Here is a 24,819-nt window from a genome sequence, read left to right as displayed (position 1 = left end):
TTGTTGTTGTTGTTGTTGCTGATGACCATTAATTGACACACTTAAAATACCCCTCTTTAATTGCTACATCCTACTAGACATCTGCCTAACCCAAATATTGTGGGTATGTTTTGTTTGTTTTATGACCTTCAATTGACGCACTTATACCTATCTTTAATTTCTACATCCTATACGATAGACATCTACCTGACCCAAATATTTGCATTCATCCAACTGATGGAGTTGCGAATAAATTAGACGAAAATGAAACGTACAAGTAAGTTCTAGAAGTATGTCAACAAATTAAGCGTTTATAGCTTTTACAAATGAATCAGCAACGGCATCGATTTTCTCGTACATTCACACTGATGGCATGTGACTGATACTGGATACCGCACGGGTAAAAGGTCCATTATATAACAAAAGCTTCAGGTAGAGAAGTAAAAAGATAGAGAGAGAAAATCCAATAACAACAACAACGATCTCATCATGGCCGCGCGAAATCCGGGCACCGAGCTGGGTAATGAACCGACTTTCTCCTGTTCTGTGAACAATATAATATGAAGTTGTGTATCTCACTGATATACTGACCGTAAATGCCTTTAGCTTGATCTCAAATAATACTTTCAATGAGTAAATTTCTGTTCTTGACTGTTATCAATCGTCAAATGTGTGTTCATCGTAATGCAGTGTGACGCGCGTTGCGATTCTTCAGTCCCGTACGTCAGTTAACACGTTGGCTGTTGAGACGTGATATTTTGTGCGCGATCACGATTGAGATCTAGACGGACCTAACGTTACTAAATTTAATTGTACTAGATCTCGAATTTACAACAGAAAGGAAAACACGTGACCTGCATCATGTAGAACTCTACGAATCACGATACTGACATTACTGTATTTTTTTACTACCGGTACTAACGTTACAATTGTAGTAATAATAAATTTGCTAGTGTTTCTATAGCCTAGGCAAGATTACCAAGAAAAACAAATACTGAAACTTTCTATAGCCACTATATCTAACATGTGAGTAATAGTATCCTAGTATAGGTATCTATCTAACTTAGGGGTCTCTAGAGACAGTGTAACAAACTAGATCTACTAAATTACTGTCTATTCTAGTTCCTACATTCAAATTCAAATTCAAATTCAAATTTAATTCACACGCTAAAAAGAAAACATCACGTTCACAATAAAACAAGGAGAGAAAAGTATGTACAAACAGCACGTGTACGTGAGGGATCAGTAAAGGCCGTATGAAGCCTATCGAGGCAGATTCCCTCACAAACAATAAATGAGACACAATTTCCATCAAATATACATTAACGAACAAAAACAAAGAAACATCACAACAATGAAAAAGGGGAAAAAGTGGCAAAATTAGTAGAATAGTACAAATATTACTCAATTGCACTTTGGATTAAAAACATTTTGTATTTATGTTTAAAAGATGACAGTCTTGGACTCTCTTTAATAAAAGTTGGTAACTCATTCCAGTATTTTGCTCCAGTGTATCTAATTGTAGTCTTTGAGAACTTATATCTGTAAAAAGGTAAACATATCTCATTGGCACGTCTAGTGTTGTAGGCATGGATTGCACTATTTGGAGTAAACGAATTATGGAACGTGACGGGTACAGACTGTAAGACACCTTTAAAGTATGAAAACATAAACGTAGCCACTTGTAATTGCACAATTTGATCAATTTTCAAAATTTTCAATTTCTTAAACAGTACTGCAGTGTGTGCAAACGGATTTAACTTACAGAGTATTCTTATTGCACGCTTTTGTAACATCAAAACACGATTCAATAAATATAACGAACCATGACCTAAACCTTCCTACGCACTGCAGCTGCACTAGCTCTGCGGACTTGGATTGAACTCACTGCCCCTGACATCATATCAGCCCCATCAGTGGAAGCCTTCGGGCTTAAGCTGATGGCAAGCTATGCAGTGTAGACTGCTAATTGATTTTACTTGCACCCTGAGATATTATATACTGCATATATTATAAACTGCACTTTCACACAAGCACAACACGCACAGCACGAATCACGCCTGTAATAATAATCTTCAAGTATGAAGAACACAGGACTATCAGAAGAAAGAAAAAAGAAGGAGAACTTGCTCTGTTCCCATAACATTTAATAATATTATGTTCAGCCCTATTCAGTCTTGGGTCTTTGGCATTGGCCCTTTTTGCGCTTTAGGTTGTGTAAGTTTGAAAATTCTAAGCAGTCATGTATGGTACCAGAATAAATATTTAAAGCCAGGAGTGCAGTTGAATGTGTGTGTGTATGTTTGCTTTTTTTTTTAACACAAAAGCATGAATTACACTGCAACACTTCTTACAACTAATGTCCGTATGTCCATACATTTGAAACATGAACAACAATGATATTGCTGTATTAATGTGAGCCATTCTTTTTTTGCTACTTCTGTTTGCGTAATTTACTACACACATTCTAGACCTTGCATGGGTTGATGCAGTGAGGATCAACAAGCCAGCTGTATTCAAGCGGGCTGCTGAACTACGGACTCGCAGAGCAGTCAAGAAAAATTATCAGGTAAAAAAAGAATATGGAATCTGGAATATCATTATACCAGTTAGAAATATCATCATACAGGTGTGTAAGAAATAGTTCACATCATATGAAGATACTGGCTATTATGACCAAGGTTCCTGGCGTTTTTGTAAACCTTTACTGCCGCAGGCAGTTCAGCTTTGTATTTATTTATAATTTTTTTTTTTTTAAGTACTTTGATTCCAGCACTAGCTATACTTGTCATGGAAAAAAAAATGCATTGTGTGTCGTACAAGATGACTGGTATTATCAAGAAAGTTTAGTTGTGAATTTTTATTTCTAAGTCTCACTGTAAATCGGTTATCGTCAAAGTGGAAGATAAGTTGCTGTATTAGTTAAAAGATTCATACTTTCAATAGGGAATTACAAAAAAAAAAAAAAAAAATGGAACTCCCCTTACAGAAATAATGATTACTTTAGGAAGCCCCATTAAGAACCAATTGGTGTTATAACTTCACCCTATATTTCTGTGTATAAAGTGTTCCTACACACAATTATTGTCACTGTCATCACCATTGCCATTATGTTCCATTGATTAGTCTTATTTTGTTTTGCCTTGATATGTTTTCATAGTCATTGTTATGACTGTTTCTGGTGTTGAAATCATGGCAATTAACATAATTGACTAGAAAGTATTGTTCCTGGGTAGTATGTGTTTGTGTAGCACTAACCACTATTTTACAGAGCAATTTGGGTAATGTTGCATAAGGTTAAACATGGGATCAAAATTGATCAGTGGATTTGCTCGCTTTAGCTATCGGTCAGATGAGAAGAAGAATTCATGCACACATTTAGAATCATATTTTGCCATGATAGTGAGAGTTGCAACTAACAGTCCCATTTCTTGTTCATGTCTGTTGGAAGGTTGCATGGCTCTTGAAGGCAGCTACATGCATTGATCTAACCACCCTGTCTGGAGATGACACCTTCACAAATGTCCAGCGGCTCTGTTTCAAGGCCAAGAACCCTATCAGGAGGGATCTCGTAGAAGCTGTCAAGATGGAACACAGGCGTAAGTACCAATCTAGAGTGTAATGTTATTACCCCCCCCCCCCCCCTTTCTCAGGAAGTAACATGAAAAAGATGACGACAAGTGGTTTATGAAAAATATCCAGAACTAGAGGGTTACACTGGAAACTGGAAAGAACTTTTTTTATTTGACTTTTGACAAGACATTTCAAAAGGCCATGTATGCCTACACATCTGACCTAGTGCTGGTAAATAGAGTGCATACATGAGTGGAAACCCCAACCAAATACCAGCTAGCATCAGTTTGACAATGATGCAGTCATTAACATTTTTTATAATCTGTGAACGGTTGTGAATACCATGTTGTTTGATTCGGCGGGTTTTTTCCTTTTTTTTTTCACACTGAGCAATTTCTCCTGAGTATTTATATGCCATTGATTTTAAAATTTGGATAATAGCTTTACAATTTCTTTCTGTTATTTTCTTCATTTGACATAGAACTGACGGTTGGGGCTGTTTGTGTGTATTTGTCGAGAGTTCCCGATGCTGTCAAGATTCTGAAGCAAGCTGGAGCCTCCCACATTCCTGTAGCATCAGGTACCAGTGTACATTTCATCCGCTCTACTTAGGACAGAAAAATACCATTCATTTTCCATCACTGGAGTAATGTAGCCTTTGCAATATTTAAATTTTTCCCACCATGTAAAGAATTTTGAATTTGTAATGTGATGTTCAAATATACCTTGTAGTAATGAATATTTATGGAGGCCTGAACTGTGAGACTAAGAGCTTGTGACAAAACATGTTTGTCTTTTTTTTTTTTTTTTTTTTTTTTTTTTTTTTGTTTCCTGACAGTTTCCAGGACTGCAAAAGTGGCAGGTCTCAAATCTGATATTAATTAATTTCCTTGTTATAGTAGTCATGTCACTCGCATGATGTGGCTGACGTAAAAAGGCAATGTCAAAATGAAAAGCCACTTCATATTCAAGTTGACTGTGATGGGTAAAATCAAACAAAAAATTAAAATCAGATTAAATTCAGATGTTGAGAAACTTATAAAATTTTATGGTATTACAATTTTACCTCCTCGAAATAGCAATAGTGGTCACAGTCATATTGATACTGTAAAAATTGATTTTTTTCGCCTGATTACTTTTCAGTTTTGAGTAAAGATGTTTTGTATTTTTCAGTGTACAAATGCTCTCTTCAGAGTATTCTTTGTGTTACAGAGCAATTTTGTAAATGGAATTCTCTTTTCTTTCTGTCACAATATGATACTCAAGTTGCCACTGGCTTCCCAGCTGGCCAGACTCCATTCAAGATACGGCTGGCAGAAATCAAGCAGGCAGTTGAAGATGGCGCAACAGAAATTGATGTTGTCATCAACAGAGCATATGCACTGGCAGGCAACTGGAAAGGTTTGCCTTATGTTTACAAGTCCGTTTTCGTTATTACAATGTCAAACTACTGGCAATGCAGGAAGCAGTTAAAGGGAACATATTGTTTTGGTTGAGACTTATCTTCAGGTTTATAACATTTTTTTGTGAGATAATGAGAAACCTCTTATGAAATATGAAGCATGTAATTTCAAGAAGGATTCAACGTTTATATGATGAAAATTGGTTTTGAAATGGCTGAGATATCCAAAAAAGTGATCCTAATAGAATCGACAGGCCATGGCTTTTATTGGGATCTCTTTGTTTTACCATGTTTTTGGATATCTTGGTCATTTCAAAACAAATTTTCATCAAACAAACTTTTGATTCCCCGTAGAATTGTATGCTCTTTAACATTTCATAGAGTGGTTTCTAAATAACTCGCATAGTGTTACAAGCTGAATCCTCACCTCAACCAGTACTGTACAGTCCCTTTAATTGCAGACTGTCTTTGGAGAATGAATTGCATAATAGGGTGATTTAGGATGATGCCAGCCAGGCATAAGAATGAATGGAGTTCAGACACCAATTGGTGGAGATTACAGAATACCACAGGTGTACATTAAGTAAGGTATGTGCCAGTGCTGTACACATGGTTCCACACTCCCTACCGTTTGTCCTAACTTACTCATCATTTCGCTTATGTTGAATATCATTAATTTTTGTTACAGTCAAATGAGTCATTGTTAGTAAGGTAACATTGGAGTGATTTGCAATGTGTAGGAAAATTCTCAGAGCAGTTATAGAACAATGTGCCATGTCTCGTAAGCTTTGGCAAATTTGTGGATGTGAAGAGAATTATCCAGAACACATCAACCCTTCCTTTTCAGGGGTCTACGATGAGGTGCGTGCTTTCCGCGAGGCATGTGGGGAAGCTCACCTAAAGACAATTCTTGCGACCGGAGAACTGGGTTCATTGGTCAATGTTTACAAGGCCAGCCTTGTAGCTATGATGGCAGGTTAGTCCAGTGCAGTCTTCTATTTTGTCTTTGCCAGCCAGGCATGCAGCAGCGGCCACTTAGATAATTGAGATTGTACAGGTAGAGATACACAAAACTGAAGATTAAAATTATCAGAAGTTTAAATACACTGTTAGAGATACACAAAACTGAAGATTAAAATTATCAGAAGTTTAAATACACTGTTCTGCATCACTGAGATAGATGGAGGCTTCAAAACATCAAAACTGATCAGGAGAGATGTGAATTTGAACAGATATAGACAAAAAGTGGACACTCAATTCACTGATTAAAATGATATGATGATATATAAATGGTATAAAATAATCATTGAAGTGGCAAAGAGTTGGGAGAGCAAGATATGTCAACAACAACAAAAAAAAAAAAAAAATGGCATACAGGTTGAGTTGGAAAACAGAAAACCAGGGATTAGAGTGTCATGCAGTTTGAGTTTTTTGAAAACGCACACAGTTTGCAGGTCAGTTTGTCTTCTGATGTGAGATTTAAATTGTAGATTCTTTTACCATGTTATCTTAATAAAGCAAATGCATTTCCAAATAAAATGGCAAATGTTTGAATACAATGACAAAGTAGTTTTCACTTTTGTGATATTTCAGATTTCAGAAATTGCTTATTACAGGTTAAGATGATGATAGTAAGAAGATCTGAGTATCCTTAAACAGTTAGATGATGCTTCTGTCACCAGTTTCCTCGTTATCTTTAGTAAACCAGTCCCCACACCATATGACAGACATTTAAAAAGAGTGAAGCAGCTCTTTATGATGCAAAAACATATATTCTTGCCTATGTATCAAGTATAGATTAATTTCTCAATTCTCTCACAGGGTCTGATTTCATCAAGACTTCCACGGGCAAGGAAGGGGTCAATGCCATCCTCCCAGTCGGCCTTGTGATGGTCCGTGCTATCAGAGAGTACTACCAAAAGACAGGTTACAAGGTAAGGCTTGAGTACTACCAAAAGACAGGTTACAAGGTAAGGCTTATGACAATCCCTTTTCTTCCTAAACCTGGGTCAGAGAATGTTATTATGGAAATGCTTGCAAGGCGAGGTTTACCATGTTCCCTATTCTAGTCTAAATACATGCTTACCACATCATCGGCTGTTGTTCAAAAGGAGAATGTGAGCCAAAGGCTGGTTTCAAAGGCCAGGCCTGCCACATTTCCTATTCTTGCTGCGATGAATCACCAAAGAATACAGTTGCAGAACCGGGTCCAAGGGTAGACGTACCACATTCAATACCCATTTGTATGAAAATCTATGGTCAGAGAGTATTTCTAGTAGATGGCTTCAAAGATTAGGCTAGCCATCGTACTCATTTGTACTCAAAATGTGTGTTTGCTTAAAGGGCAAGTTACACTGTTGATACTCATTACCCATACATACTCTGATCAGAGAGTGCCATTTCTTTCACAACTGCCCCGAAAATGTATCACTTCAATGATACAGTAATTTTCAATGATAAGATACTGCATGTCTAGTTGAAGTGCTAAAGTAGTGGGCTGCTTGAACTTTGCTTTCTAGCAAAATATGAGAGTTGGTATATCTAGGTTTGTTTTAGGACTATATATCAGAATTAACCGTACTCTAGTTGTAAATGTTGTGTCACTAGTGTTGATACTGTTACAAAATATGGGAACAAAACATATAATAATTATGATGAGTATCACATCGTGAATGTCAAATCTTCCACGGCTAATCGCATTCTCTGCTTAATATGCAAAGAAGACTGATCATTTGGGGAGTGATTAAACATGAAAACACATGTACCAGTACCAACTTGCCACACGTAAACGAACATTACACATGTAGTTGGCACTCACAACTGCATAGACAGACAGGTGTTGAACACACTTGCGCTCCTCCCTTGCTCCGCAACAACATTCACCATACGAGAAGTTTGCAACGAAAATCAGTTCATGCACCAGCTCCATAATTTCGCTTTTCCCCAGTCACTTCTTGAAAAGTAACTCAACGTTCTACGTGACTAGTGCACGCAAAGAGACGTGTTCATTTTGGAAAACGCCTGCATGTTGGCGAGGAGTCTATAGTCAAACGACAAAGGTTTCTGAAGACATTTTTGTCCATAAAAAGAGTGTAAATTATTGCTCGTGACTGAGCAAGTGTAAGGTATGTATAATGTGCCGTGCAAGCATGCGTGTTAAGCATACAGTGTAGATGTTTGGTGCAGTGTACCGGTACAATGCATGTACATGCACATTGTGTGTGTCAATTGTGAGTGAGACGTGTTCTTCTGTAAATCGGGAACTCCGCTTAATCGGGTAAGAAACGCTCTGCCTGAGCCTACCCGATTATGCGGACAGTTCTGTAATGTATTACTTTTGTAGACTTTGCCAATAGTGTATTCATTGAAACTGCACTTTTTAAGTGGGATTCTCACTGTGTATTTGCGTACGCTGTTGCATTCTGCGTAAACTTTTCTAGCAAATATTAAACCACTGTTCCTTCATGCTGACTGCAGGTTGGTTTCAAGCCAGCTGGAGGCATACGCACTGCCAAGGACTCCTGCACCTGGCTGGCCCTCATGAAGGAGGAACTGGGCAACGAGTGGCTGACTCCGGCACTGTTCCGCATCGGGGCCAGCTCCCTCCTGGGTGACATCGAACGCCAGATCTACCACAACGTGACTGGCCGCTACGCCGCTGCCAATGAGCTGGCAATGGCATGATGTGAGAGGCTTAACTTGTGATGTGTGCTGGCTGGATCAGGGTCAGTGAGACTGTTGTTTGAACCTACCATGTCTTCCGGTTGTGTGTGAACCAGGATGTCTACTGACCCCCTACATTGTTGTCACCGTAACTTTGTGGGGAAACAAAATAATAAGCTGTTCTTTGTTATCAACACCACTTGTTGAAGTTGCAAAGAGCTAATCACTATTCTCAAACGGCATTACCAGACAATGATTTCACTTTTTTAGAAAAAATATATATGAATTTGGGAATTTCTTATTTTAGAGCCTCAGTGAACAAATTTTGTCCTTGCCACAAGACAGAGCTTGCAGATTTTGTCATCTCTGTCAACAGCAGATTTTTTTTTTTTTTTAACTGCACAAAGTGTATACCAGACTTGAAGTGAAGAAATGTAAATTTCTAACTTGCAATTGTGAAAGTAGTGATTAGATCTTAATGCAGACAATCAAGATTCTACAAAGAAATGACATGACACATTTACGCCTGTACTGGTGGAGATAGCCAGCATTTTCTGAGTGTGATGATTCAAAGTTAGATAGGGAGATAATTCACACATCTGCTAACTTTGTTCAGATGGGATATGCCAACAATTTTTTTTGACTGCCCTGTTGAGATCATTAGTGGTATTTTGGGAGGATTAAGACTGTGTTTCTTTTTACAGTGTTCTGACTGCCTGTCTTATCTATGAGATATCAAAATTTTATGGACCAACAAAGTTGGCTAAATAATAGAAGTGAAAATTTGAAGAGGAGTTCATAACAGGAATTTGTTGTGATCACACACTGTGAATAGAAGCACAATGTGAAAGGATATATGTTATCAAAGGATATGCACAGCGAGGGTTCTGTAAAAGCTGGTATTTTTTTTTACAGTAATAAATATAAAGGAAGCAATAGGGACCGTGAGGTAAGAAGACAGGAAGCTGCAGGCCTCCACCGTGTTTCTTTACCAGGTGATTAGATTACTTCTTTAGGTACCTGTCTGCCAAGCATAATCTGTAATGTACCTCCAATTCTGTGTTTTTAGTTCCCTCATTTTATCAGATTTTGCACAAGAAAACCCCCAAAGTGTGTGATCTGGTGTGAATTGTCTGTTTTAATTATGCAGTTTCCAGTATTCTCTCAGTATCACATACTGGTTTTTATAAGGAAATGAATACATTGAAAAACAAGAAAAGCGCTCTGAGAGCGCATACCTCTGCCAAGCAGGGTTTTTCCACCACTGACCAGTGATTTCCACTCATATATGTGCTGAAAATAGCCCATTCTCCCAATATAGAAGCCTTTTATTATGTCATCAAGTTCCAACTGCGCAGCACGCCTCGCCCTATCAGAAACTAGAGCATGCACTTTAGTGCGCATAGGAAAACATAAAAAATGGGCAGCTTGAGCTCCCAAGTTGTTGACCCTACCTGCCAAATTATTGAAAATCCTGCATAAGATCTGTAAAAAATTTCAGGATCACTACCAAAATTCAATCATCCGTTCCTTGTGTCGTTCTCAAGCTTTCCTGCAAGTTTCATCCAAATCCGTTCACAGCTTCTTGAGTTATTTTGCACATAGACAAACCAACGGTAATGAAAACATAACCTCCCTTGGCGGAGGTGAAAAAAAAAAAGGAAGTCAAATGATATTGACAAAGAATGAGAAGAATGCAGTAACTCTCAAGAGATGGAGGAGTGAAATGAATTTCATATCTAAGTAGTACTTCCTGATTAGTACTCCAACATCACAGTAACTAGATATGGAGAGATTTTTCAGGTGTGATAGATTTGTTGGTTATTAAAACTTGATGAAATGCTTCCGCAGTAATTGTCAATCATGTGGCTATGGTAAAAGTTCAGAATTATGTTGAAATTAAATTCCAGTTGTTGATCAGCTCTCATTTGCAACAGAGAAGCCATGTCATCAAAAGTAAAATATATGAAGAAGTACCGGTATGCAGGAAGTAACCTCTCAGACCAAACATCCAAAGCATTTCAAAGAGAAAAGAGAGAGAGAAAGAGAAGCCAGAGTCTTAACGCTTTGCAGACAGTAATCGGATGTGCTCTGTAACTCTTTTTGGAATTGCTAGGTAGCAGAGGCTATGGGTTAATTGGCAGAAACTTGCGATCATCATGCTGGGGGTCAATTCCTTTAGGGAAATTACTGCAGATGTTTATCCATGTGCTGATATAGTTTTCTTCTTGTATGCCATTTTGTACAGCTGCTGTCAAATCATCTGTGGAAAAATGGCCATCCATGCGATACAGGGTTCTTGTCAGTATCTCTGTGAAAAGCTACAACACTGTATATAAAGGAGCTGTATCTAATGTCACCTATACTAGCCATTTATGTAACAATGTTTACATGCATGTTTATAACATGTATCAGCACATAGGACTTTGGGAGCATGTGAACAATAAGCCACATACGCATGCATATACATGTATACACGAAGACATTCGTGTGTATGCACTCATACATACATGCATAAACATACACCAGCTGATTAGAATCACACATACTGAGGTACATGTTTCTTTATATTGCACACACAAAACGATGGAATTAGGCCTATATTATAGGTAGGGTTGTCATCCATGATATTATGCTGTTGTTTATGCTTACATTCAATGACTCTATACAGCAATGTTTATGATGAAATGTAATTGTACACAATGCCAACTGGTGCGTGAGTTGGAGTACATAATCATAGACTTTAATTTGTACTGAGTTTCCCACACTGGTCATATAGTCTGTAAGGAATGTGAACTGTATTATAGCAGAAAAAGAGAAAAAATCTCACATGAATGTCACATGTGAGATATCAAGCGAGAATAAACTTATTTTCATCAGGGAAAGTCATTGAATGTGTTGTGTGATGCATATTTTGGACTTTGTTTGCGTTGATCATGCCTTTGGCCTGGATGGAGGAACGATCCCATTTACCTAATGTAGTTATTGTAGTGGGGAGATTATCTGAGCTTTTACAAGAACTTGGCACCACGCTTATCGTTTTTTCAGTAGAGAACTTGATTGCATTAGCGCAGCTTATGAAGAACTCGACTCAATGCGAGTCGGTTCAATTTTTCTTACATGTAGTTCAAGTACTGGAATGCTCACTGGAGAGAGTGCTTGTGTGCAGATGTGTGTGACTGTAATATCTCAACTTGTGCAGGAATTTGACTCCTTGTGAGTCGGTTGTATCTCACTTGGTAGAGAGCTTGATTTCATGCAGGAATAAAATGCTTGTGAGAATGTGTGAGAGTGTAATATCTCGGCTTGTGCAAGAATATGACGTCATTTGAGACGGTTGGATTTTTCTTGGTACACGTGTACTTATATGTCAAACGCAAGCAGGAGAAACTACAGTGTACTTGTGTGCATGTATGTAAGTGTAATACGTGTATTCCGGTTAGTTCAAACTTAACTATGTGTGAGTCAGCTGGAATTTTCTTGGGAGAAGGCTTGCACTGAAATAGAAGAAAATGCCTGTGTGCAGGTGTGTGTGTGTGTGTGTGTGTGTGTGCTTAATACCTCAATTTGTGCAAGAACTTAAGTCCTTCCGAGTTGACGGGTTTCTTCTTGGTGGAGAACTTGGAACGCAAACAGGAGAAAATACCTCTCTGCATGTGTGTGAGTGTCGATTATTATTTAGGATTCATGTTGGGAGTTTCTGAATGGCCTGATCAAGGGTAAGGTCTTGTATTATGCCTTGCATGAAATGAGAATGATTCACATGTTCGTGCTTATTCCATTTCATTCGTCTTGTTATTTTCATATCCCATGTAGTCACAGGATGTTTGTCTGAGTGTTAAGCAGCTTCCTGACACATCATTTGAAATAAAGAATGAGGAAAGGATACACACGGACGTATACAAATGATTAAAACAATTTAATCTAGATTTACATATTTGCAAGTAAGGCATTCATGAGAAAGTGTCTTGCGACCAAATCACTGCTCCATTCAAAATCGTTGAAATGTTTAATACATGTACATGCATGTAGCTGTGTGTTCCATCGTGATGTCATACCATTGGACACTCAAGTTTATCATTTTATTCAGATTCGACCATTAGAAATCTGACTCGCCAAATATTACCGTCATTTCTGGATACTCTTTCACACGGAGGAGAACTGTAAGGTTACCTATAGGCTTTTAAACCACCAATACTAATACCAATACCATACTGAGGTTGAAGTTAAGTGTTGGATAATGCGTTTAATATTACGCGTGGAATATAACCATGATGATGAAATAATCTAAGCACTCGAAGAGCATAGACCTCTGCCAAGCAGCTCACTTCCACCCTATATTTTAGTCCTTCATCTATATAGACCATTCCCTCTGTGTAATAAAAGTTGATTAACGGTCATCATCATAAGTACAGTGTACAAAAGAGCATTGACGATGCTAAGTTATCTGGCTATTTACTGTGGAGTTGTATACACATATGCTGAAAATAGCACCATTTCCCAATAATAAAGAATTCTTTTTTAGCTCACCTGAGCCAAAGGCTCAAGTGAGCTATTGCGATCGCCCTTCGTCCGGCGTCCGTCGAGCGTCGTCCGTCGTGCCTCGTCCGTCGTGCGTCGTGCGTCGTGCATAAAGTTTTTACATTTTCATCTTCTTCTTGAAAATCCCAAGACCGATTTTCATCAAACTTGGCAGGTAGCATCCCTAGGGGGTTAGGAACTCAATTGTTAAAATGGGCACCATGCCCCACCCAGGGGGCCCCCCTGGGGGCCCCAACCCCCCCCCCCCAAAAAAAAAAAAAAAAAAAATTAAGGAATCTGTAAAAATCTTCTTCTCTAGAACCAGAAGTGATAGAGCTAAGTTAATACAATGAGTTAGTACATTGATGACTATAGTTTCAAGTTTGTTCATAGCAAAATCAGGGGTGCCCCCCTTGGGACCCAGGGGAGGGGGGTGGGGAGGGGTTCTAATGGGGCCTAAATTGTACATTTTCATCTTCTTCTTGAGAACCCCATGACCCATTTTCACCAAACTTGGCAGGTAGCATCCCTAGGGGGTTAGGAACTCAATTTGTTAAAATGGGCACCATGCCCCACCCAGGGGGCCCCAGGGGGCCCAAACGCCCCAAAATTAAGGAATCTGTAAAAATCTTCTTCTCCAGAACCAAAAGTGATAGAGTTAAGTTAATACTATGAGTTTGTACATTGATGACTGTAGTTTCAAGTTTGTTCATGGCAGAATCAGGGGTGCCCCCCTTGGGACCCAGGGGAGGGGGGGGGGGGGGGTGAGGAGGGGTCCTAATGGGGCCTAAATTGTACATTTTTATCTTCTTCTTGAGAACCCCATGACCCATTTTCACCAAACTTGGCAGGTAGCATCCCTAGGGGGTTAGGAACTCAATTTGTTAAAATGGGCACCATACCCCACCCAGGGGGCCCCCAGGGGGACCCAAACCCCCAAAATGAAGGAATCTTTAAAAATCTTCTCTAGAATCAGAAGTTATAGAGGTAAGATAATACTATGAGTGAGTACATTAATGACTTATTTTCAAGTTTGTTCATAGGAGATCAAGGGGTGCCCCTCTTGGGGGCGGGGGGGGGGGGTGGTTGGTTGGGAAGGTCCAAATAAGGACCTGAATTGTACATTTTCATCTTCTTCCTGAAAACCTCATGATGTATTTTCGTCAAACTTGGCAGGTATGTAGCATCCCTAGGGGGTCAGGATCTCAATTTATAAAAATGGGCCCCAATCCCCCCAAATTAAGGAATCTTAAAAAATTTGGGCCCTTATTGTACAGTTTCATCTTCTACTTGAGAATGCCTGGTCAAATTTTGGTAGAGCTGTGAATAAATTAGATTAGTGACTGCGTGACAGGTGAACTTGCGATACTCAGGTGAGCGCTAGACCCGCGGGTCTCTTGTTTTTTTAAGTCTTTAAAAATCCTGGATCCACAGACGGTGATCCAGGTCACTACTGAAATTTAATCATCTTTTTCTTTCATGTCTGTCAACTTTTCCTGAAAATTGAATCCAAATCCGTTCATAACTTTTGAGTTATTTTGCAAACAGACAGACAAACCAACCAACGCCGACAAAATACATAACCTCCTTGGCGGAGGTGAAATCTCTATCCATCTTGTCACTTCTTCATAATGTCACACTTCAACACATTCACGTTATATGTCTTGTTCGCCGTATGAGTTTATGTACTCGTTGATCTCTGAAATAACTTTTCTTTTTGATAAAGAAAAATACAGTAAAGTCAGGATAAATCATATAGCATGGAAGAGCCAAATCCTAGACAGCGGTGAGATAAACATCAACAAACACTTGTACAAAAAATAAAAACGCACCACCCACTATTTGCTACGCATACAAGAGTCAAAGAACCTGAGTAAAATTGCACATCTAAAGTTCTAAATAGTACTTGGACTGATCCATCACTACCGAGTACTGTAAATGACTTCTCTTTCGGGAACATAAAGAATCTAGTAATATCCAAGGGTACGAAATGCTATTCAACCTCCCTACGTAGCATTCCAAACCTTTTGGATGGAAATTTCTGTATGTTCTCTTCAGCTGCATGTCTTTAAAACATGCTACAGTGAAACCCTGTTATAACGAGGTCCGTGGGATCGGCGATATTGCGATGTCTTTTTGCCATGTCTTTTGTTAGTCACATTAATATGACAGAAACATGCAAGTTATGCTGAGTCGAGAGGAAGGTGCATTCCAATGTCTTTTGTTAAATATTTCAGTACTTAAGCAATGATTGACAAATGAGGTCATCTCAAGAATATTGATATTGATTGGTTTGGAAGGATTTTTTTTTTTTTGTGGGCGTTCCCAAGTAATCTGAAGAAAAATAGAAGAAAAAAAAAATCGTTAAAAATATATGAAGTGTTTCTAAATATTTGTTTTACCGCAAAAGTGATGTTGAGGGTATCATAAATCAACACTAATCAACATGCATTTGGATTTCAGGGCCCCTTTAAGAACATCATTTGCGTTGTTATTACACAATTATGGATCATTATTATTGAGAGAATAAAGGGAAATTATTTGTGAAATGATACCCAAAAAAAAGACGAAAAAAAAAAAGATAGGGGTTGAAATGCGTTCTTTATTTTTCTTCCAAAAATCTCTTCGCATAATAGTTGCACATTATGTTCTCGCGTGGTACGTGTAAGCCTACTCGGCGGGATCACATTCGTGATTCTTTCTAAACCGATCTCTTCCTCTTGTATTGAACCATTCTGAGAGAATGATGTTTTTCGTTTTTGAAATACAAAATGTACAGTGTAAAATGACAAGAACAAAATCAGTATGCGACAGGGTAGAATTTGGAAAGTTGTGATCCATTTTACGCAAATCTGTACCTCATAGACCATTCTGAAAGAAAGAAAAATCTTCATCGTGAAATGCAGTGTTAAATGATAATGAACAAACCCAGATCCATTCAAACTGGTAAATGCGTTTGCTTCTTTTTCTTAACACCGACTCAATTAAGTAAATTAACATGCATTATTCAACTATCTTTACGGAACTGTTACCCGGCTGGATCGCTATGATTTCATTAAATATACACTAATTTTTACTAGCCAGCAAAACAACTGGAAGTCGGAACTAAAAATGGAAAGGATATAGAATGATGAGTTGCACACGCATTCCAATGATTACATGTATTGTCCATTTTTGGCCACGAGTGCCGCTATATGAAAAGTTTTTGAATGCGTTATTTTTTTTTCTCTTTGCGGTGTGGTCTGAACTAATATCACGCACGCGTAGGGTCGTGAAAAAGAAAATCGAATAATCTTATTTAATAACTTATCGGAACATAACATCGGAAGGTATTTCTGTGTCTTATCGCGTGGTTTAGAAGAAAACATGAAAGGAACGGTATTCTGCAAAACGGGAAAGAGACATGGATTGCGAGAATTTTGTTTTCAATGTTTCGTTTGTCGCGAAAAAGAAAATCGAATGATTTTATTCAATAACCTAGGAACATCGGAAGGTATTTCTGTGTCTTATCGCGTGGTTTAGAAGAAAACATGGAAGAGACGGTACTCTGCAAAACGGGAAAGAGACATGGAAAGCGTGAATTCGGTATTCAACGTTTCGTTTGTCGCATGTTTGAAAGCGGTATATATGCAGAAATGGAACCTGGTTAAATCCGATCAAATTGCTAATTCGGTTTTCAATGTTTCGTTTGTCGCGAAAAAAAAATGGAATGCTTTTATTCAATAACTTCGTAGGAACTCGGAAGGTATTTCTGTGTATTATCGCGTGGTTTAGAAGAAAACATGGAAGGGACGGTATACTCTGCTAAAAGGGAAAAAGACATGGAAAGCGTGAATTCGGTTTTCAATGTTTCGTTTGTCGCGAGTTTGAAAGTGGCAAGTGAAGAAATGGAACCTCGTTATATCCTATCAAATTGCTTATGATTTTCTTTATCATGATGCACCGAAATTGTCCTCGTTATAACCGGAATCTCGTTATAACCGAACTCGTTGTAACCGATTCGTTCTGCCATAGGTTTACACGCAAAGGAAAACGGGACCGACGCGATCACCTCGTTATAAGCGGTTCCTCGTTATAACCGAACTCGTTATAACGAGGTTTCACTGTACATAATTATTATGCACCGGATTATCAGTGCCAGTGTCAGTGTCAGTTTCAGTGTCAGTGCCAGTGTAATTTCGCTGGGCATTGGAAGTGGGCCAGTTTGCCCGCACACTCTCTACATTCCGTACGAGCGACACGGCCATAAAGGTGGCCATCAACTGCAGGAGTATCAGCGCCCCGCCAAGGCAGGCAAACCAGGGGGCGTTGCTTAGGAACCAGTCTGGCAGTGCTTGGGCGCAGCCGGTGGTGTAAATGTTGAGGTACCAGTTTTCGGCCGGTTGGGCCAGGACGCCGTAGCCGCACTGGCTGTTTTCAACGCCGATGGGATCGGCCGGGTCGGGCGTGCAGCAGGAGAAGGGTACGCCGCACCGCGAATGCGCCCTGGATGAGCAGTTGAAATATCTGAAGGGACAGAAATGAAACGACGTGTTGGGATAACAGGGGAGAAAAAAGACGAGATATGTTCTTTCGATGATGATAAAAGCATCTCGTCCAAGGACTTAAGCTCTGGGCGGAAATCGAACTCGGGTCCTCCGATTGGGAGTCGGGAATCTTATCCAATATGCCACACCAACCCCATAATATATATATATATATATATATATATATATATATATATATATATATATATATATATATATATATCTTCGTGACAAAGCAATATGTGTAGGCCCTAAGTGATTTTTCTCATCTCATCTTGACAGAGTTGAAAGAAAAGAAATATTATAAGTTAAATATTTTTTTTTCCACAAATCTAATGTTTGTGTTCTTTATATAAAGAAAGGTCACAGGTTCTAATGGCTGATTGATCAATTGTTCGTATCTTTTGAAAATGTCGACGATATCGTTTGGATACTCACATATTAAACTGCCAGTCCATTGGCGAGTCTATACCACAGCATTGGAGCCCCTCCTGCATGTTGTCCATCAGGAACTGACTGTCGGGGTCATCTGTCAATTTGACATGATGAAACACAGTGTGTAAGTCAGGTCAGAATGACGGAAGTCAGATGTCTGATCTTACACAGCATACTCGTCAGTGGAAATCATTATGCGTCAGTCCCATGTGAAGATATACAAATATAGCAAGAAAATCCTGTACAAAGTTACTTTACAGGATATTTGTATCTTTTTATTACGATTGAAAAACTAATCAGGATTGTCCATGCCATCTCAAAAGATGACATAAAGTGTAGGCGTTGCCTTGCTTCCACGATTATCGTTCTCTCGGGACTAATTCCTTCAACAATACTTCTCCTTAAAGAGGATGGCTCACTGGTCAGAGGGAATAAGTGGGAATGCTGGGGATGATTGTTCCAATCCTTGTGGGATTCATTAAAGAGTACATTATTATATCTATTGTTGTGTGAAAATTATTTGCTTCAGAATGGCCTCATATTCAAGTAATGTGCAGTTTAATGTTTCCAGGTTAGCATGCCTGTACAGAGACGGGGCATTAAGCTGCATATTACTTGAGTATGAGACCGTTCTGAAGCAAATAATTTTCACACAACAATAGATATATAATGTACTCTTAAATGAATCCCACAAGGATTGGAACAATCATCCCCCAGCATTCCCACTGATTCCTGCTATTTCCCTCTGATCACTCAGTTACTAGCCATACCCTTTAAAGCTTACTCTGTACTCTCCTCTCTGTTATATATACAGTATACAGTATATATATATATATATATATATATATATATATATATATATATACATTATATATATATATATATATATATATATATATATATATATATATATATATATATATATATATTGTTCTCTCAGCATTACCCTACGATGCGTACTTTATTCATTCTCAACACCATAAAGAAAAACGAAACAGAACCAAAACTACAATCCATTGCTTTATGTTCGCAAAGGATATTGCGTCACTTTCGGAGATTTACCGGCCTAACCAGTTAATTTGTATGGGGGATCATTTACTGCATTTACGCACGAGACACCACTCGTTGTGTAACTCACCGAAGTAGTTGACTAGAGTTTTTTGGACCCATGTATCCGTGAGCTTCGAGAAGTTGTCCTGGAAGATGTAAGCTAGGATGCCAACTGCGATTTCCGCCAGGAAGATGGTGAGAAGGAGCGCGACGTAGAACTTGAGTAGACAGGTGTTCTCCCGCAGTGAACCGATGCAGCCCAGGAAGGCCAGGAGGAAGATAATACCACCGACGATGATGAAGGCGTACATCGGGTCCACGTGGATACCAACCTAGAATTCGAAATTTAACACCGTCACCAACAAAACTAACGCCTTCAATACGAAACTAAATGGTGAATAGTTTGTTTGTTTTTTCGGCAGTAGTGTATTGCTATATGTGGCTGTTGATACCACAAGGGTTCGACGGGGGATTAATAATAATAATAATAATAATAAGGTCTTATTTACCCAGGGTAGCCTCTTCAGTGTTGCCACTGCTCTACCAGAGGGCCCTGCTATTATTATTATTACCCTAGCGTTGCCAGGTACCCATTTATACACCTGGGTCGAGAGGGACACAGTGGGTAAAAACATCTTGTCCAAGGACGTAAGCACTGGGCGGGATTCGAACTCGGGTCCTCCGATCGGGAGTCGGGAGTCTTATCCACTATGCCACAGCGCCCCCATATTCGAAAGAGTATTGCGGTACTGATGTAGTGTTCTTCAAGACCTCAAGAGTAAGAAATTGTCACTCCGTAGCACGTAAATTTGAAATCGATTACTACATTACTTAATTTTTACTTGTACAGTTTAAACACTAAACGGGTATAGTATACGATCACTTCAAAACACACGGGAGCAATCAATATTGGACGGAATGCTCCCATGCTGATAGCTTGTCAAGGCGTGGCACGACATATGCTCCTGCGACAATTGCTCCGGTCTTATTTTCTCCAAGAACTGAGGTTAGGATAAGGGTTGTAATAGGGTTTTAGGTTTACTTTGATATGAGGATAAGGATTAGGGTTGTAATAGGGTTCTAGGTGTAGTTTGATGTGAGGATTATGATTAGAGTTAGGGTTATGTTTATGGGTATAATTTATGTTTGGCTTAGCGCGCAGAATCACGGGTGCAATTGTCGCAGGAACAAACAACAAACGTCATGGAACCTATCAAGGAGTCCCTTCCAGTCAAAAGACAATTCTAATGGGTGCACGTCACGAGACCGACACCCACGAGTCATACAGCCCAAGAGTCATACAGCTCACAAGTCGTGCAACCCATGAGTTATACAGCTCACGAGTTATACAGCCCATTAGTTCGACACTAAGCTAACAAGGCCCATGAGACCGACACATTACGCGCCGTGTTATATCTGTCGAACCCGTGGGCTGTTTTTACCTAGAGTCGAACTCCTGGGCTTTATTTGCCTAGTGTCGAACTCATGGGCTGTATGACTCGTGAGCTGTGTGAAAGTATGTTACTCATGAACCTGTTTTCAATGTCGAATTCGTGGGCTGTATGACTCGTGGATGTCGGTCTAGTGGGATGACCCCTTCTAATGTTGTGACCTTTCCAAAACAAGGTTATATTCAGTGGCATCGTAGGCTCTTTATCTTGAGATCCCGACTTAAAATCTTAAAAAGTTCTATCACACATGGAAAAGGTTAAGATCCCAAACCCACAACATCTCTCTCAGCTCTGGACCCACATGTGGCAATGTGTGTAGGAAAGACCTACTCTGGGAAACAGGAAGAGACTACCTTACTTTAGTGAAGTTATCTGACTTGTCATCGTCACTTTAACCAATATCACAAATTCTATGTTGATTAATTTTCAATGTAATTACTTCGAGTAAGGACATTATGACATCTCTTTTTCCCCTGTTCTTTGCATGAATTATGTTATAAATGTTTGTAATACTGTATGAATAATGCTTGTATTTTTCATCTGTATGTGTGGACCCTTCTGAAAACCAGTCTTTGGCTGACAAGGGAGTTCCACCACACGAGTGGGAAACAAAATTGAATTGAATTGACTTGACTTGACTTGACTTGACTTGACTTGACTTGACTTGAATGACTCCGTGAAGATAGGATGATATGACACTTATCATCATATCATACATTCGAACCTATTGAATCTAATCAAAGAAGGAAATAAAGAACGTTCTATACAATATGCACACTTGAAGAAGAAGAAGACAAAAAACCTGAACAACGTCAATAGTTGCCATCCCTTTGCTTGCCAGGTTCAGCGTTGTTTTATCACTTTTTTTTTTTGTGATAGGTTTTCATGTCGATGTTAGACCGTATGCGAGCAGTATGTAGACAGTCCACGTAAATGATTATGAATGATATGAATTAGTTCTTCTTATTCAAGTAGTTAGACCTATACATATCCAGCATAATTGTGCTCAAAATATTATCAAACTACAACCAAAGCAACTCAAGCTTTGAAAGCTTATCGCCTAAAATGAATTCACCCCAGTCCTTTCCTTCTCATTGTAAGAAAGCTGCAATAGTGGTGCAACTCATTATCATGGTGACAGGCAATCGTCCCTCCTGTCAGCTCAGGTGATATCATGACTCATGACCAGGAATGACCCGGCTACCCAACTTACAACATCCTCAGTCCAGTGCATCTCATACACTTGTAGCTGCTGGAAGTTGATTGAGCCTATTAAGTCAGTATAGCCTTGTATCCAATCGCGTACTCGGCATCGAACAAGATATATCCAATGTCCAAACATGAATTTAGTAGCCACAGCTATCAGTCTGTCAACCAGCAGTCGACCCTCACAAGTAGTTCCCTTTGTAGTAAGTGCCTCGACACCCCACGTCAACCTTTATTACTCGGGTGAACCAGGGAGGTGTCTCACCTATCCCTGGTTGAACATAGTAGTGACATTTTACTCGGACTGAAGGCTGAAGTCATTGACGGCTCCCAGTCTTCATGAATAGATATTTCACAATAAGGGGTGTCCCCCCCCCCCCCACTGACCCCACGCAGACTCTGTCATTTACATTAGACTTTTAATGTCTTCGTCAACAACACAGATCACGTCCAGTACGTACAATGCAGGTGAATGGTAATGATAATAATATCCTTGTGTTATTTACAGAGGGCCCGTGATCAGCACGCCTGACATCGAGGGGAGTCTAATCTGCAAATTTCTCGTCAAGATGTGCTCTATCTGTACTATCATACTCTGTACTCCTTTTCAAAGAAAGTTAATTTAAATTCTACAGTAATTATTCTGGGCCTACAATATCAAGGATTATATAGTACAAAAGGACACTGCGATGGAATGCAACGGGCGTAAAGCAAGACTGAGACTCATTCATTGACATTTTGTTGCCATACTCTCTAAAAAAATCGAGTGAAAATATTCACTCTTGAAGGAGTGAATACAAAAAAGAGTGAATTTAGAGTGAAATTGGAGTGAATTTTGAGTGAAAATATTCATTTTCACTCATTTTGGAGTGACCTCAGGGATCACACGAAGATTTTGGAGCGATCCCTGAGGTCACTCTAAAAGGAGTGAAAATGAACATTTTCACTAGAAATTCACTCCAATTTCACTCTAAATTCACTCTTTTTTTTTGTATTTACTCTCCTTCAAGAGTGAATATTTTCACTCGATTTTTTTTTAGAGAGAACAAAATGGCGTTGAAGTCCAGGGCCTACACCCTTTGCCATAGTTCCCAACTGAGTACATTATAATGTCTATGATAATAGGCATGGAACAGGCACATTATAGATATCAACTCTCTGTCGAGTAAAGAACTCGGCGATACGCTGCGTCTTCATGTATAACACATATTCGTTTAGCCCTGGTCTCTGCTCTCAAAAGGGGTAGTCTATCCATACACACATGTTGACCGCTTCTTGAACAAAATAATCTGGTGTTTGCTCTTTTTTTCACTAAATTCACTGGTCTGTCTGCGCCTCTCCCATTTGCCACCACACCGACAGCTTATTTCGAGGGGCATTGTAATGACACTCTCAAAGACGCCGTACAGATATCAACTACAGACTACAAGTACTCAATAGTTCTACAAACAATAATAAGACTGTGGCTATAGTCGACCGGATCCGCATCACCAACCAAACGACATAACCACATTGAAATGGGCCGCACTACTCATATACTCTGCACTATAAAGCGATGGAGCGTCTAGCATAGTTCGAACTGCTGATGTAAAGGAACCATGACTATTTTCGCGTATATCTACCACTTGACCACACAAACTCTACCCGCAAATAGATGTTTACGATCTCGGACAAAATTAGCCGCTCATTGGAACATGGGTATCCCATAATGATGTCAACTGCATTTGGGATTACGGTAAAACAGCTAGAACTATATACCAACACGCAGCTTCGTTTATCTCTGATATTGATTGATGAAGGTGCAAGATTGAGGTCATGGAATTTCTTTTAAAAGACTCAGAATATCCGACATAATAGTCTCAAAGGGAGATAAAAGTGTGCTAAATGGCACAGTTCCTTTCAGTTCTAGTATCTTGTATTACCGTAGAAAAGTTTAAAGATTTGGCGCGCTATACCTATACATATGTGTTACAAAGCCGATCGTGCTGTTGGCCTTATATACCTGTTGAACGATGACCCCCACGTTGGCCACGCTCTTGGAGACGAGTCCCCATACTCCAAAGCCTAGGATGGCGGCCCCGCACAGCCAGAAGACGACGTTGGAGAAGAAAATGGTGTACTTCAAGCAGGCGCTGACCGTGGTTTGCCGATCTGTAGACATTTTCGCGCTTCGCAGTTCAGTTGGTGCAATCTGAGAGAACACTTCATTTACGGCAACTGATATACTCTCCTTCGGAACCACGATGTTTTGCTTCCGTGCTTCACTCTTTTGGAATAGTTAAAAGGGACAACGAGGGAGGGGACCTTCTAAATCACAAAAAACGGATTATCAGAGAAGCCAGACATTGAACGAGAACAATTCCGAAAAAAGGGTACAACTGAACATTGTGATATAAGACCGCCCGGGAAGCAAACTTCGAACAATAAAAAAAAAAAGAAGTATCTCGGCGGAAAATGTATGAACAATACTTTGGATGAATTTTATGAAGCAATGTGTTTCGTAATACGTACTAGGCATCACATTTGGTACTAAGAATAGTTGTGAAAGAAATTTGCACACAACACCTTTGATTTCAAAGACCCAAACGTTGAAAAGAAAAATTTGGGAACTCCCGCTGAACTCCCCGAACAATGCATGTCTAATTCACTGGTACTTCATGGTACTTCAATGTACTATGCTGCACTGAATTTAACAACTTTGATTTATGAACTATGATTTGACAACTATAATCCCAGACTTGTTCAAGATTTTCATTCTCTGTCTTAAAAGGCAATTGAAAAGGCACATATTTTGCGGAATGATTTATGGAATAATTTGAATACAATGTATATAGTTTTCAGGATCAGTAAGCCCCGCAAGACAATTTTAGAAGATTATATAAACAACACCTTTTTGATGCAAGTAAGTTACAACTTAATGAACAGCTAAATGTGGAATTTTCTTCTTTCTTCTTTTCTCATATAATGTACACGTATTCGGGTTTTTTTTTTTTTTTTACTTGATTTCAAGTTG

At 39.1% G+C, this 24,819-nt stretch overlaps 2 protein-coding genes across 2 annotated transcripts; one reads left to right on the top strand and one right to left on the bottom strand.

Annotated features, from left to right (window-relative positions):
- The first annotated feature begins 468 nt into the window (after positions 1-468).
- On the top strand, positions 469-11,502 carry LOC140228428 (deoxyribose-phosphate aldolase-like). Its single transcript, XM_072308647.1, has 8 exons — positions 469-499; positions 2,451-2,548; positions 3,431-3,578; positions 4,034-4,132; positions 4,819-4,953; positions 5,802-5,930; positions 6,776-6,888; positions 8,432-11,502. The coding sequence occupies exons 1-8, from the start codon at positions 469-471 to the stop codon at positions 8,636-8,638; spliced, it is 960 nt and encodes a 319-aa protein (XP_072164748.1). The 3' UTR covers positions 8,639-11,502.
- Positions 11,503-17,238: 5,736 nt separating this feature from the next.
- On the bottom strand, positions 17,239-23,967 carry LOC140228427 (tetraspanin-14-like). The gene is made up of 4 exons (XM_072308646.1): positions 23,809-23,967; positions 19,238-19,481; positions 18,103-18,193; positions 17,239-17,644 (listed from the first exon to the last, which is right to left on the bottom strand). Exons 1-4 carry the CDS (start codon positions 23,965-23,967, stop codon positions 17,239-17,241), a joined length of 900 nt encoding a protein of 299 aa, XP_072164747.1.
- Positions 23,968-24,819: the final 852 nt, after the last annotated feature.

Source organism: Diadema setosum, chromosome 5, assembly GCF_964275005.1.
Source record: "Diadema setosum chromosome 5, eeDiaSeto1, whole genome shotgun sequence".
NCBI classification, from domain to species: Eukaryota; Metazoa; Echinodermata; class Echinoidea; order Diadematoida; family Diadematidae; genus Diadema; species Diadema setosum.
The sequence above is the reverse complement of the archived record's forward strand: the minus strand, read 5'-3'. Positions and strand labels throughout refer to the sequence as shown.

What these genes read in the sequence shown, in the direction of transcription:
- LOC140228427 (XM_072308646.1), bottom strand. Translation starts at nt 23,967, where the DNA reads ATGTCTACAGATCGGCAAACCACGGTCAGCGCCTGCTTGAAGTACACC. An exon ending in AACTCTAGTCAACTACTTCG is followed by an intron (nt 18,194 to 19,237) that starts GTGAGTTACACA and finishes TCAAATTGACAG; the next exon opens with ATGACCCCGACAGTCAGTTC. An exon ending in ATGGACTGGCAGTTTAATAT is followed by an intron (nt 17,645 to 18,102) that starts GTGAGTATCCAA and finishes CTGTCCCTTCAG; the next exon opens with ATATTTCAACTGCTCATCCA.
- LOC140228428 (XM_072308647.1), top strand. Translation starts at nt 469, where the DNA reads ATGGCCGCGCGAAATCCGGGCACCGAGCTGG. An exon ending in ACTGGCAGGCAACTGGAAAG is followed by an intron (nt 4,954 to 5,801) that starts GTTTGCCTTATG and finishes CTTCCTTTTCAG; the next exon opens with GGGTCTACGATGAGGTGCGT. An exon ending in CCTTGTAGCTATGATGGCAG is followed by an intron (nt 5,931 to 6,775) that starts GTTAGTCCAGTG and finishes ATTCTCTCACAG; the next exon opens with GGTCTGATTTCATCAAGACT.